The 14,061-nt window shown below is 53.7% G+C and overlaps 1 protein-coding gene across 16 annotated transcripts in view; it reads right to left on the reverse strand.

Moving 5' to 3' along the window:
• The window catches only part of COL27A1 (collagen type XXVII alpha 1 chain), a 143,734-nt gene that overhangs the window by 97,078 nt on the left and 32,595 nt on the right, over nt 1-14,061 (reverse strand). For all 16 annotated transcript variants that reach the window (XR_004350296.1, XR_004350298.1, XR_004350297.1 and 13 more), the window contains exons 6-8: nt 11,416-11,469; nt 9,849-9,902; nt 103-147 (exon numbers count right to left, since the gene is read on the reverse strand). Coding sequence is in view for 8 of the 16 variants with exons in the window: in XM_032634403.1 (XP_032490294.1) it covers nt 103-147; nt 9,849-9,902; nt 11,416-11,469 (153 nt within the window). In the remaining 8 variants the exon portion in view is untranslated. The remainder of the gene's footprint in view (nt 1-102; nt 148-9,848; nt 9,903-11,415; nt 11,470-14,061) is intronic.

Raw genomic sequence — 14,061 nt, forward strand, 5'->3', positions numbered from 1 at the left:
TGGAGCTCACTCATGGAGCTGGGCCCAGGGAGGAGGCCAGGGACAGGCAGGGGCTGGAGTGAGGGAGGGCAAGCAGGGCGGGGCAGAGGCTGCAGCCCTCACCTGTTCTCCGGGGTGCCCCGCCGGTCCAGGATAGCCCTTGTGTCCCTGTTGGGGGGGGAAGAGACTGAATCAGGCTGGGAAGACACATCTGGGCCCATGGATCGCAGAGACCCAGCCTCCCCGCCTGCCTTTTCAGCACTGCATGCACCGTGGCGGGGACGTGTTCAATAACACGTCCCAGAATGGATATATGCACATCGGGGTTCCTGTGGTTCCCTCTCCGCCACCAATGGTTCTTAGACCAGAAGACGTTGGGGGTTGATCACTCCTTGGGCAGGGTTTGGGAGCTAAATTAGGGTACGGCCACTGCGAGAGGATGATGCTGTATCACAACCATTCTTTCCAAATCCAGAGCGAAGGTGGGAACGTCTGAAGCAGGGGTGGAGGGATGTCTTAGTGCATGGGTAGACTGATTAGGACCTTAAGGTCTGGGTTATGCTCAACCACCACGCGATGCTGGGACCTTCTGTCGGGACCTTCTCATTAACCCCCTAACGGAAAAGATCTCGCACACATTGACCAAATGTATGAACCAAAACAGCTGCCTTCCTTCTTCCCACTGGTCCCAGCAAGTATTCCAGGAGCAAAGAGGCCACTCGATGGTTGAGAAAGACTCTGGCAACATTCCAGTACCGACCGTGACCCTCTGTCACCCTGGTTCAATTCCCATGGTCCCCAAAGCCAGGTCTCCAGATCAAGAGAATCAGAACGAGAGTGTGCCTTCAGGTAGTGCTGGGGATGACCACCTGGGCCATTTCATAGGAGTTAGGAGCTCTCTGAAGGGAAACCTTGGACTTCAAGCTTCCATCAGCTTAGGGCTCTTATGAAATAAGATGGAGCAGGGGCTTCCATTTCAGACAGGGTGGAGGAGACGTGGTGATCTCCGTTAGACCCCCTCTCAAGGGGAGCCCTACACTTGACCTGGACACCGTCTCTGACTTACTGTGCAACTCTGGATGGGTTACTGTCCTTCTCTGGACCTCAGATGAGGGAGTTAGAACTCCGAGTCCCCTTCAGCTCTGGTGTTCTGGAACTCAAGAGTTCTAGGGCTCCCCCGGGAGTTGATAAATGAGACTCTAGACTACACACACACACACACACACACATACACACGCACACGCACACGCACACGCACACACACACACGATGCCTGTGGACCCCCTCTACGCACTGCTGTTTACATGGGATTACACCAGGGACTTCCTGGTGGTTAAGTGGTTAAGAATCTGCCTGCCAATACAGGGGACTCGGGTTCGATCCCTGGTCTGGGAAGATCCCACATGTCGCAGAGCAGCTAAGCCCATGAGCCACAACTACTGAGCCTGCACGCCGCAACTACTGAAGCCTGCGTGCCGAGAGCCGGCACTCCGCAACGAGAGAAGCCACCACGATGAGAAGCCCGTGCATCACAATGAAGAGTAGCCCCCGCTCGCCCCAACTAGAGAAAGCCCACACGCAGCAACGAAGACCCAATGCAGCCAAAAATAAATAAACAAATAAATAAATAACATGGGATTGCACCTTTATGACGTCCTCTAGCCCTTACAACAGCCAAATGAGGTGTGGGGAAAGGGGGTTAAGGGTTATCATCTCCATTTTACAGAGGAGAAAACTGAGTCTCGGAGAATGGAAGCCACTTGCCCCAAATCCCGTTGCTAAGGAGCAGCAGGCTTACGCTCACCATTGGGTCCTTCTGACACCTGAGGCCACATGGAGAGCCTTGCAGTCCCCCGCCCCCAGGCATGTACAGTTCATGCATGTCCACAGATACCCACAGGCACACACACTCGGCACCCCCGCAAACCCCCAGAAAGCAGTGCTCTTAATCATAAACAGCAGCGCTGGTCTGATCCAAGAGGTTTGGGGAATTTACAAGCATTCTTTCTGCACCTACTCACGCCTCGAGACAGCCCAGCATTATGATTGCATCTCAAACCTGGGGCCCATGAGATTGATGCATTACGGCTGGGTGAGATTCTTCTACCCGGGGGCGTGTGTTCTTTTCCCCAATGGGCAAATGGAGGCACAGGCCACAGCCAGCAGCAGCCAGCATGCAGAGTGGTTAAGATCTCTTGTTTCAAATTAATCTGGATCCCTATCCTGCTTCACTACTGGCTGGCTGTATACCTGGGGCCACTGATGTCACCTCTTTGAGCTTTGGTTTCTTCTTGTAAAGTGGGGCTCTGAGGGTCGGTGTACAGATTACATGGTATAATGTGTGAAGCACTTAGCACCGTATCTGGCAATGAATTCAAGGCCCCGTAAAGGCTAGCTGCTGTTAGTACCGTGATCTTTATATTTCATTCATTCATTCAACAAACATTTACTGAAATTTTATGCTCCAGCACCATTCTAGGCATTGGATGAACAAGAAGACAACATCCTTTGCCTTGACAGAATTTACAGTCTAATTAAGGAGATATAAAGACAAATAAATATAAAAGGGTAATGTCTCAGGGATTTGCTGACATGGGTGTAGAGTTTCAGTTTTGCAAGATGAAAAAGTTCTGGAGATGGATTGCACAACAATGTGAATATACTTAACACTAACGAACTGCACACACGAACACGGTTCAGATAGGAAATTGTATGTGATGTGTTTTTTTACCATCGCTGAAAATAAAATTTTAAAAAGAGATAATGTGTGGCAACGACTAGCTCTACAAAGAAAAGTGAGCAGAGTTGGAGGACAGAGAATGACAGTGTTGGGGAAGGTGGTGACTGCAGGTGGTCAGGCAGGGGAGGCTGCTCTGTGTGAGGGAGCTGGACACAGGGCGGACTCTCTGGGGAAAAGCATTCCAGGCAGAGGGAACAGCAGGTGCAGAAGCCCTGAGGCAAGAACGCTCTCAAGGAATAATGAGACCCGTGTGACAAGAGCAGGATGAGTGAGCGGTAAGGGGCAGAGGGGCGGTGTGGTCAGAGAAGAAGCAGGAAGCCAGAGCATGCCAGGCAGTAAGACGATAGGAAACCACAGGAGGGTTTTGAGCAGGGATGTGTCATGCACAGGACGCATATAACGGCCACGATCATCCTTTCTCCACTTGAAGCCTGCAGATGAGGAAGAACAAGCAAAGCCTTTTCCCATGCAGAGCTGGGCGGAGCCTTGAGCTCTAGGCTGTGTGACTCAGTCCAGGTGACTGCCCTCTCTGAGCCTCTCTCTGCCATCCTCTGCCTGCCTCAGTGACATAATGGAGCCAATGCAATAATGGAGCAAGGATCCCAAGAGCAGCGTGAAAGGGGTCCCGGGAGCCCTTGAGCATCACCTGCTCCTTTGGCTTCCTGTGTAGCCACAAAGAAGCCTGCTAGAAACCAGTGCTTTAGCCAGTGAAATCCCAGAAGGAGACTTCAAGTACATCTTTTACTCAGGATATAGCTAAAAGGAAACAAATGACCTTCGGGGACATGGACAGTGACCTGCCCTATGCCTGGCTCGGCACTAAAGCCTTAAATACATCAACTCGTCAACAACTTGCAATCATCCGAGAGGTAGGAATTGCCATGCACATTTGCCAGATGAGGAAACTGAGGCTCAGAGAGATGGAGACTTCCCTGAGGCCACACAGCTTCCCAGAGGAAGCAGGCTGTGAATCCTCGTGTCCTCAACCACCAAATCATGGATGAGACATACTGTTGAGGCCCAAGGCCCCCCTAGAAGAGCCACAGGGCCACCTAGGCGAAGACCGTCTTATAGACCACACCCCGCCAGGTCTGAGCTTCTGGATCACAGCAGCATCATGAACTCCGGGGTATCTATCTGACTTGGAAGGAACCTAAGCTGTCAATTTGACAACCTCCTTTCTCATTGGATAGAATGAGAAACTGCGGCTCAGAGAAGGGAAGGGACTTACCCAAGGCTACTTAGCAAGTTATGGCCAAGCCCAGACCGTCCCCCACGACTCCAGACCCATTGGGCTGTGCTTTGTCTAGAAGGCCACGATTCCTAGGTCCTTCCCAAACCATGAACCCTGAAGGGCCTTGAACACTGCCTTGAACCCCTGTTCCTCTTAGCAGACTGGGAGCCTCTCAGACTGAGCACAGCCAAGGCATGGGGCGGCGGGGGGAGGTTCATATGTTCCCTGGAGGCACCTTAACAGTGTTTACCAAGCTGGGGCTAGCCAAATAGCTTCAAATGACAGGGCCCCAGGGCTTGGAAGAATCTAAACCATCACTTTCTACAGGGCCCTGGGTAATTACGGGGCGGACACTGACCACAAGGTAGACAGACCCACGGGCAGTGATTTCCCCATGGGTGAAAAGTGCCTGACTGGGACTAGGGGAGAGCAGATGCTTCAGGGAGTTCCAGGGACCACGCAATCTGCAAGGGGCCTCTGGCTGCCGGGCAGGCGGGTCTCCACAGCACCCATGTTTATAATAGAACTCGGGCTATATTTTGGTTTGGGAGCCAGATTAATCACTGCTTACAACGCACAAGGCAAAACCAGACATCACCTCACTGTTACTGCAGACAGTCTCCCCAACGGCTGAGGTGCTATTTGGGCCTTGGGCAGGGAGAGGAGGGGGGTCCTGTCCTTGCCTGGGGGTTCTGAGGACCAACGTACACCTAGACCTCAGCTGATCCCCCCTGCAAGCTGCTCTTGCAGGCTCCACCTCGGCCTGCACGAGGTCCCGGCTTCTCTCGCAGCAGAATGGAGCTCACCAGACTCGCTCAGCAGTCCGTGAGGCTTCCCACTGGACTTCTCTACCACCCTGGCAGCCCCTAGGTCACACTGGGCAGTCAGCAGGACCGAGAGCCCCATTCAACAGAAAGGGTCAGGAGGAAGAAACACACGCCAAGAAACAGAGTGAGTCACTACAGCATACTCGCCAAGTCCCTGCTCCTCTCTGGACCTCAGTTTCCCCAGCTAGCCTCTCAAAGCATCCTGTTGGCTCAAAAATTATAGGATTCTGAAATGTGATGTGTGGTTTGTCCAAAAGCACAGTCCTTCACAGTATAGCTAGGCATCTGACACCAAACTCTACTTAGTGGGTACCTGAGACAGGTCAGGGCAGGAAGGTACAGTTTCGGTATGGCTCATTCATTCATCTGGTTATTCATGCATTCAAAGGTTTGCTGAGCCCCCACCAATGAGCCAGACCCTATATGAGCACTAAGAATACACTGATAATAAAATAAAAAAAAAAAAAAAAGAAAAAAAAAAAAGAATACACTGATAAACAAAGCAAACTCACTCCCTACCTTCTAGAACGGGATATGGGCATTAAACACATATGAAGTAGAACAAAGAAGTACTGAGTGCTAGGAGAGAGCAGACAGCCAAGCAGGGGAGGCGGCACGGTGAGCTGAGGCTTGAAAGAGAAGCCACGTTGGAGAGCAGAGGGGCAGAAGAGCTCAGAAATGGAGAGGGTATGGACCCCAGAAACCCAGAGCAGCTCAGCAGAGGAGCCCAGAGAAGGTTCTCAGTAGGGGCGCTACATGGAGGTGCTACATCCAGGTAGAACTGGCAGTTCTGCCGAAAGGCGGGAGATCATTTCAGGCAGCGTCAATCACACTCCCTGCAAAAATTCCCAGATGTCCCCCTCTGCCCTCCCATTTTAGCACAGATCTCACAGACAGTGGCCAACTCAGATGGCATGTGGAGGGCTCGTGGGCAGGGTGAGGGTTGCAGGAGGGAGCCAGGAGGAAGTTTCAACTTGAGTACCAACTTCATTCCATTAGTCATGTCTAATGTGTTATGTGTTAAGAATGTGTTAAGAAAGATTCTGAGACTGAATTAGGCTTGGCAAGAAAGAGTGATTAGTGATGTCTGAGGAGGCAGGGGAAGCAGGGGGGTGAGGGACGAGGGAGCAGATGTCTGTGGCCAGCACTGTGCTCAGCCCCGCATGAGGAGATAAAGAAGCGGTCCTCCTCTGTGCACTTGCTCTCGTCTGACAAATGTGCCAAGGACACCAGTGAGCTGCCTGCTAGCCAGCAAGTCCAGAGTCCTAAAGTGGCTGGGAAAATGGGCTGGCGGGAGAAGGGAGGTATGAATTCTGCCTGGAGGTGCTGGGGAGATGCTCTTGGAGAAGATGGCCTTCGAGAATGGAATCAAGGGACAGATCCATGAAGATGACTGGTCTGAGCATGCCAGGAGAGGGCCCAGTGGAAGCAAACGCAGGGAGGCAGGAAGGCCCAGGGCACACAGGATTGGATGGAGTGAGGGTTTCTATACAGCAGAGTTTCTTGGCCTTGGCACCGCTGACACCTTGGGCTGGATAAGGTTCTGCTCTGGGTGGAGCATCTGTCCCATGCATTGTAAGGTCTTTAACAACATTTCTAGCTTTTACCCATTAGAAGCTAGTAGCGCCCCCTCTCATTTGTGATGACCAAAAATGTGTCCAGACATTGTTAACTGTTCCCTGGGGGGCAGCTGAGAAGCGCTGCTCTGTAGGAGAGAAGGCAGGAGGGTTAGATTAGGGGCAGCATGGCATTCTGCCCTCACAAGGTACAAATAGGGTTCTGGTAGCCTTCTGGGTTAGTGGAGGGTGGTTAACTGGTAACTAAGCAAGATGAGTGACGGGACCAGATGGGCAAGACCTTCTACGGCACTGCTTCTTCATGTTCATCGTGATCACACACTCATTCATTCATTCAACAAATATATATGCAGCATCTACCACGTGGCAGCCCTGTGCTGGGTGCTGAGGACAGAGCATCTTATTTAACCCTCCCTACCACTGCATGAAGCAGCTGAGGCCACTTGCCCAAGCTCACACGGCAGGAGAGGGACACAGCTGGGATTCCATCCAGGCGTGCCTGACCTGGTCTGTGCACCTGCTCCCCCAGCTGGAATCAGCTCAGCAAAGTCCCTTAGCAAGCATCGCGGGCAGATGCAGAGAAAGAAGCCTTCTCAGGCGGGGAGGCTCTTTTCCACTTGATGGGCCCACTCTTATTTAAGAAGCTGTTTCAATCGGTGTTGGGGAAAGGGAGAGGGACTAAGGGTCAGAAGACCTGAGTTCAAATCCCAGCTCTGCCATTTAGTGACCCTGACAGCCATTTTTGTTAATCCAGTGGCTCTCAGCCTTGGCTGCAGACGAGAGTCTACTGCCTGGGTCCCACTCAGACCAACTGAACCAGGACCCCTGTGGGGAGGTGGGCACGCTCCCCCTCTGACTCTCATGCACAGCGGTGCTGTGAACCGGGGCTGTAGACTTCACTCTCCGTGAGCCCCCAGCGATCTCACTGGCATTTAACACCAGTGTCAGCACACGGCCAGGTACCTTGGTGTATCTTTGTGAAATGACTGGAAGAGTGAATGAATGAATGAGACCTATTTGGGCCTCAGTTTTCTCAGCTGTAAGATGGGCATAATACTGCCTAACTCCCAGAGGTCACTGTTAGGAAATAACGTGATGAGGGACAGTAAACCTTCCTATCACGCTGGTCAGTATGGGAAACTCCCAACCCAAACTCCCTTTCTTCTGCCTACTTTTCTCCATGGCCCTTTTCATCTTCTAACACACCTCGTATTTTTACTGTTTTTATTGTCTGTCTCCCCACACAAGACTGCAAGCTCTGAGGAAACAGGGATTTTTGTCTATGTGTCAGCTCAGAGGCCTGCACAGTGCCTGACACACAATAGTCATTCAATCCGTTATGTTGAATAGACGAATGAATAGGGTTACTGGTGTCACTCTGAGGTGACACCAAAATTCAGTGTGCTGATGAGCAAAGGGTACACAGACCTCGCCTCTCACCCACCAATGTTCATTCTCGCTCAAGGCCCCCCCCCCCCCCACATGAGATGATGCAGAAAAACCACCCAACAGGATCAGGGCAAAGTGGCTACTGTTGTCACCAAAGACACTTGTGGGAGGAGAGACTGCTGACAAACAGTGACAATTCCAGGCCCGGCTGCCCGCCCCATTGGTCCTCCTCCCTGACCCCCACCACTAGTCAGGGGTCCCTGCTCTGCCCACCATCCTCTGTGAGCAGGTGACACTGGCCTGCCACACACCAAACTCCTCCATGTTTGCCTAGGCTGGGGCCAGAGGGACTTGGTGGAAATGGCTTTGCCAGATAGTTTTCCTATCACACGGAGGCTCTTAATTTAGAAAAGATGCCTCTCCCTGCTCAGGTGAGCTGGTCCCCCTCAGTTGGGGGATCTCGGCCTCCCCGGACATTTGCTGAGAGCAGGAAGGCCTGGAACCCCAGGCAGGAGCCGGTCCAGTCTGTTTTTCCATCTCCCGCCTCCTCTGCTGGACTGCTACCCCCGTACACAGCGAGACCACCACTGGCTGCTTTATGAGCCATGACTGGAAGGAGACTTTTCCACTCACACCTCCACACCTCATCCGTCAGAAAATGCTGGAGCCCAGAGGGGAAGTGAGTGGGGAGAGGGAGTCCCTCTGTGTTCTCTGAGGCAGAAGAGACCACATTTCCCCAGCTCAGACAGCCACAGACTCCTGTCTGGGTCTCGCTTCTTCAGATCTGCTGTGGGGCCTGCTCTGGCCACGGAGGGTGGAAGAGAAGCGGAAGGGGAGGGGGGCAGTGATGCTCCAAGTCCCCCTGTGCCACAAGGACCCTCAGAGCACACGCAGGATGGAGCCAGGAGAAGCCACAGCTGCCCAGATGAGAACCAGATGGCCGAGAAAGAGGGCAGCGGTGGCCACAGCTGGGAGTCAGGGTAGAAGCCTAAGACGTGGCCCTAGGCCAGTGTATCTACTGGAAAACCCATCAGCAATGGGGTATTTTCCTGCAAAAAGCAATTGAGCCTGGCCCTGCACTGTCCTCCCCCGTCTCCTGAACACCTACTATGCGCAAGCCCTGTGCTAGGCTCTGTAGGGAGAGCGATAAACCAGATTTACACATCCTTGTTGGTGAAGCTGGTCTTGGGGCTGAAATTACTCAGCTAAGATAGCCTATGGGTCCTTGAGCAGAGTAGGGTCTCCTAGACTGAAGGTCAGGGTTCCAAGAGGGCTTCCTGGACACAACTAGAGTTGAGTCTGAAGGATGGAACACCCTGGCTGGGAAGCCAGAGAGGAATCTAGGAGCACTACAAGCCAGAGACCCACCACCTAGGAAAATGGCAGACCTTCCCCCAAAGGCAATTACAGGTAACTCCCCCTGCCTGACTGAAGCAGTGATGGGGTGGGGGCAGATGACAACAGCTCAGAATGTACAGAGAACTCACTGCCTCTATAGAACACTGGCCTGTGGTATATCAGAGGGATGATATTAGACCCAGAGGGGTCAGACTTGCCCCAGGTCACACAGTGAGGAAATGGTGGAGCCGGGAGTAGAGTCCAGATTCAACCGACCCCAGAGCCCACTCTCTGAACGTCCATGCTCCAGGCCTTGCTCCTGGTTTACGGTCCCAGGGGGCTCATGGTCATTCCAGATGGGAGGAGGCTCAGGTTCAGAGAGGGGATGCGTCGGGCCCCCGCCATTCCGCCCATGGGAGGAGGAGCTGGGCCAGTGGGGGCTCCCAGCTCTGACAATATTCCCTCCACCAGCACGAGCACCTCTAGGATGGCCTCCCAGGAGCAGCTGGGCCCCGAGAGGAAGGGTCACTTCTTGTCACACCTCCTTAACCATGGTGGCGGGACCTCCTCCAAGCCAAGGTGCTTCCCACCCTCTGGCAAGCACGGACCCTCGGAAACCTCTCTCCCCTCCGGCCAGCAGCCCCCTGCTGAGGGAGCTGGGGAGAGGCAGGTGGGCAGGCAGGCGGCACACAGCACTCCTGCATGAAGACCCCGCTTGCTAGGAAGCCCACCAGGCAAGGCAAAGCATCGACACCAAGGTATACCTTTCGTCCAAGAGGTCCTGGATTCCCAGAGAGCCCAGGCAAGCCCTCGTCGCCCTGAAAAACACAGACAAGGGGGTGAGGTGGGGGAACGGGAGCGGGCACTCATTAAATTGAAAGTGTGGCCTCCCACGGCCAGTTGTTTGCAAACAGCATTCATGAAGGCTTAGAGGCCTCAGAGGAGACTCAGGGCCTCTGAGTGGGCTGAGGGCAGCTGGGCGGGCAGGGTAGCCAGCCCCTCCCCACTTAACTCAGTCACTCCATTTAATCTGTTTTATATGTTGGACTTTGGCAAAAGGTACCATTTGGGGAATGGGTTCCGCTGTTAAAACCATGTTTGAAATCCATCGCCCTGAAGGACATGCAGCCCCGAAGGACATGCAACCCGTTCCAATCAGGAATCCGTCTCTGCATTCCTGACACCCTCCTTCCCACCCTTGCTGGGCAGGGCGGCTACCCAGTAGGGGGCATTTCTGCCACCACCATGAGACCCAGAAGCAGACAACGTAGGAGCAAGAGAGAAGCCTGGGCCCTGCATGTCGTCAGGCCCGGTTGCAGAGCCTGCTCTGCATCGGACCAGCTGCGTGGCCTCCAGCAAGCCGCCCACAGCTGGAGCTTCTGCTTTCTCCTGGGCAAGCTAGGCCTAGCTGCCTGGCCTTGAAGCTTCCAGTGAGGATCCGATGGGGGTGCACGTGGATGTTTACACCCAGTAAGAGTTTGCTGAGTGAAAAAACTTCTCATGAAGATGTGAGTGAGTGAGCCACACCTGTGCCTCAGAGAAATCAGCCAGAGCTGCCACCTCTAAGTACCCACGCACTGGAGGTTGGGCTGAGAAGCAGTGTTCTGCCTGTCGGAAGGGCTCTTGGATTGCGTCCAGAAAGAAGCCAGACAGACTTGAGGATTCCTTCCAGCGTATGGATGTCCGGGACATTGGATGACCTTACTTGGAGTTTTGGGTTCCCCTGCTCCGGTCGGTCCTGCACTCCCTCCAGGCCCCTTGTTTAATTTACAGGGTGGACGCTTCAGGGATGGATGAAGTCCTTTGGCCCAAGCGTTCTCTCTTCCATGGGAGATCCTTCTGGTCTCAGCCCGTCAGAGTTAGGGAGCCCTGAGTCTCCAGCCCGTTCCCTTCCCACGTCCCGGAAGTTCACAGACCTGTCTGCTTGTACTAACAACCTCAGAGGGGCCTTCGAATGTCTGTTGGAAGCTTCCTGGGCATGTGCTACCAAGAAGCTTCTGGATGTCGAGGGTCACCTAACAGGCCCTACAGAAAACCCACTCAGGGCGTTAGGCAAAAGGACATTCACCAAAGGTATGTCCACAGGCAACATTTTTTGTCGGTTTTATTGGTTGCACACCGGAAGAAGGCAGAAGGGAATGGTTTTGGGTTTGGTGTAGGGAGAGCTGAAGGGCTTTGAGGAAAAAACAGACCCCATCCTTTTCTACTTCCCACCTCCAGCGTTTGTCACGCAGTGACCTCTGTCGGGAGGGTGTGCCCCAGAGCACGGCGATTTCCCTGCTGTTGTCCATTCCCCCACTTCCCTGAGCACTGGGGTCCCTGGAAACCTACCTTTGCCCCGTCGTGAGCCTTTCCTGGTGAGAGCCCGGGGTCCCCTTTCTGTCCCTGAAACAAAAACAATTCTACTTTGGCCGCCATGTTGTCTAAAGAGGGTGTCTCCCCACCAACTCTGCTCAACTCCCTGTCCCCTGCTTAAATGCCCTCCCCGCCTACCCCACTCACATTCCTCCACAGGGTCCTCTCCAATCCCATCCCTCCCCTGCTCCAGCACCTCCCATAGCTCCCCACCATGCCTACTGACAAAGTCCAAACTCCTCCTTGGGTGTCCCAAGTCTTCCGTCATCTGGTCCCAGCCATCCTGTCCACACTTTGCTCTCCTTCCACCAGCCCAACCCACAGACAGGGTCCCTCTGCCCCATCCCCAGACCACAGTCCTTCCTCCGCCAGACCTTGCACATCCCTACCGCCGGGTCCTTGCTCAAGCAGTCACTCTCAACTAGAAAACCACTTCTCAATCATCATTAGCCAAACCATAAGCATTCTCAAGATACAGCCTGACTGCGTCCTCCCCAACCAACCTGTAGATCCCTGGGCCCAACGTACAGGTGACGTGTTCCCCTGGGGCTCTCAGAGACCTTCTGAGAGATGTGTCCCAGAGGCAAGCTTGATTCTTTCTGATTTTCCTGTCCCCTGATGCTCACCTCACCATCTCTAATCACCTAGGACCAGTGCATCAGCAGCCGTTTAATCTGTGCACAGGCCTTCACAGTTTGCAATAACCCTCACTTCACCAGGTTCCCAGAAGAGCCCGACGAAGTGAGCAACAGAAGTGTTATTACCCCATGAACACATTTGGGGAAACTGAGGCCGGGAGAAGGAAAGGAACTGCCCAGGGCCCCAAGCTGAGGCATAAGACGAGAGCTAAGACCCTGAATTTGTGACTCCCAGCTCTGCGTTCCAGTACGTCCCGGGACCCGACAAGTTAGAATAGGCAGTGAGTAGGGAGGACACCGACAAGCAGGGTATCCTCAGTCAGAGATAGCATTCTTTGTGCCAAGCCTACGGGAGGCGTCCCCATCGCAAGGATCCTGGCTCCTAAGAGCACGTGCTCAGGAAAGGGCCCAACAACCACATCTCATACAGGGCTGAAGAGGCTTCCTGGCTGTGGGCCCACTCGTTTGAACCAATCCGATTAAATTACTCAGGAGACAGCCCCTTGGAGAGTCAGTCCCCGCTGCTGTCAACTTCCATGAGCCCCTGATCCCTGTCCCTCAACCTCACTCCCAAGCTCCCTCCCCGATCTGGGTCCTGAGTCAGAAGTCCTGGGGTGAAGCCACGGACTCACAGTAGGACCTCAGGCAAGTGACTTCACTTCTCTGAGCCTGTTTCCTCACCATTAAAACGTGGGCTGCACAGCACGCACGCACACACGCACACACACAGGCACATGGGTACATGCTCACACACACACGTGCCTCACGTACACACACACAGGCATGCACACGGCTGCATGTTCATACATGCACACGCATGCACACACACACACACACACAGGCACAAGCACACATACCCGCTGGCATTCAGGTTCCTTGGCAAGGAGCCAGTGGGATCATGGACGTGACACGCAGGCAGGCTTTTCTGGCCAACTTTAGTTCCCATTTGTTTCTTTTCTGCGTCAGGACCCACACCTTCCAAATCCTGACTCAGTCACTCTCCATGAGAAATCACCGCGTTCCAAACTGGACAGAGCCTTAAAGAGGGAGGGCGGCCTTCCACTGCTCACCTAACATGCACCCAACCCTGTGCCAGGCCCATTCAATGCAGCACCTCACCAGTCCTCTTACACCCACTTACTGAACTGCAGGACCAAGACCGGGGTTCAGGGATCCTCAGTCACAGCCCGGGGTGACGTGCAGATAAGAGGCAAGGTCTCACTAGGTCTGACTAGGTTCCCGGTCTATCTGACTGCAGAGCCCTCGTTTACAAATGGGAAGCCTAGATACTTCTCCCATACGCTCTCCCACTGCCCCAGGCTGCAGGCCAGCCCCTCCTTGCTAGGACCCCAACTCTCTGTCCACCTGGGTCCCTCCAGGTCACTTCTGCAGGACTCGCCTCTGTGATCTACTGCCTCATGCTACAGCTACCCCTTGCTGACACTCTCCCACCCTCGGCTGTTCACAAACCCAGTTCCAATGTCTCTTATGTCCATGTGCAAGGTCAGGCCCAGGGCTACCCAGGATTCCAATGGCTAAAAAAGGACAGCAGCTTCTCCCCACCCTGACCTTGCCCACCTCGGTCTACATCCTGTTCTGTCATTTTACAAAAGGGGAAACTGAGACCCAAAGGGATGCCGGAGTGGCTCCCTTGCCCAGAGCCCGTATCCAGGCATTTTAGTTACTATGGACTGCTCAGCATTCTCGGCAGCCAGCACGGTGCTTGGGACGTAATCCCTGCCCGAGTACAACGTCAACAAACACAGGTATTTACTGAACATCTACGATGAGTCACATCTTCAGTGCACACAAGGAATACCATGGTGGGGATCAAGACACAGCTCATGCCTGTGGGGACCAATCAAGGGAGAAACCAGAGACCAAGTAATGATAATCTGCACTAGCATTTCCTGAGTGCTCTTCTAAGCCTTCAACACATAAATCTATGAGGTAGACATGATCACTCTCCCCATTTCACAGATGA

This window comes from Phocoena sinus, chromosome 6, assembly GCF_008692025.1.
Source record: "Phocoena sinus isolate mPhoSin1 chromosome 6, mPhoSin1.pri, whole genome shotgun sequence".
Taxonomy (NCBI): Eukaryota; Metazoa; Chordata; class Mammalia; order Artiodactyla; family Phocoenidae; genus Phocoena; species Phocoena sinus.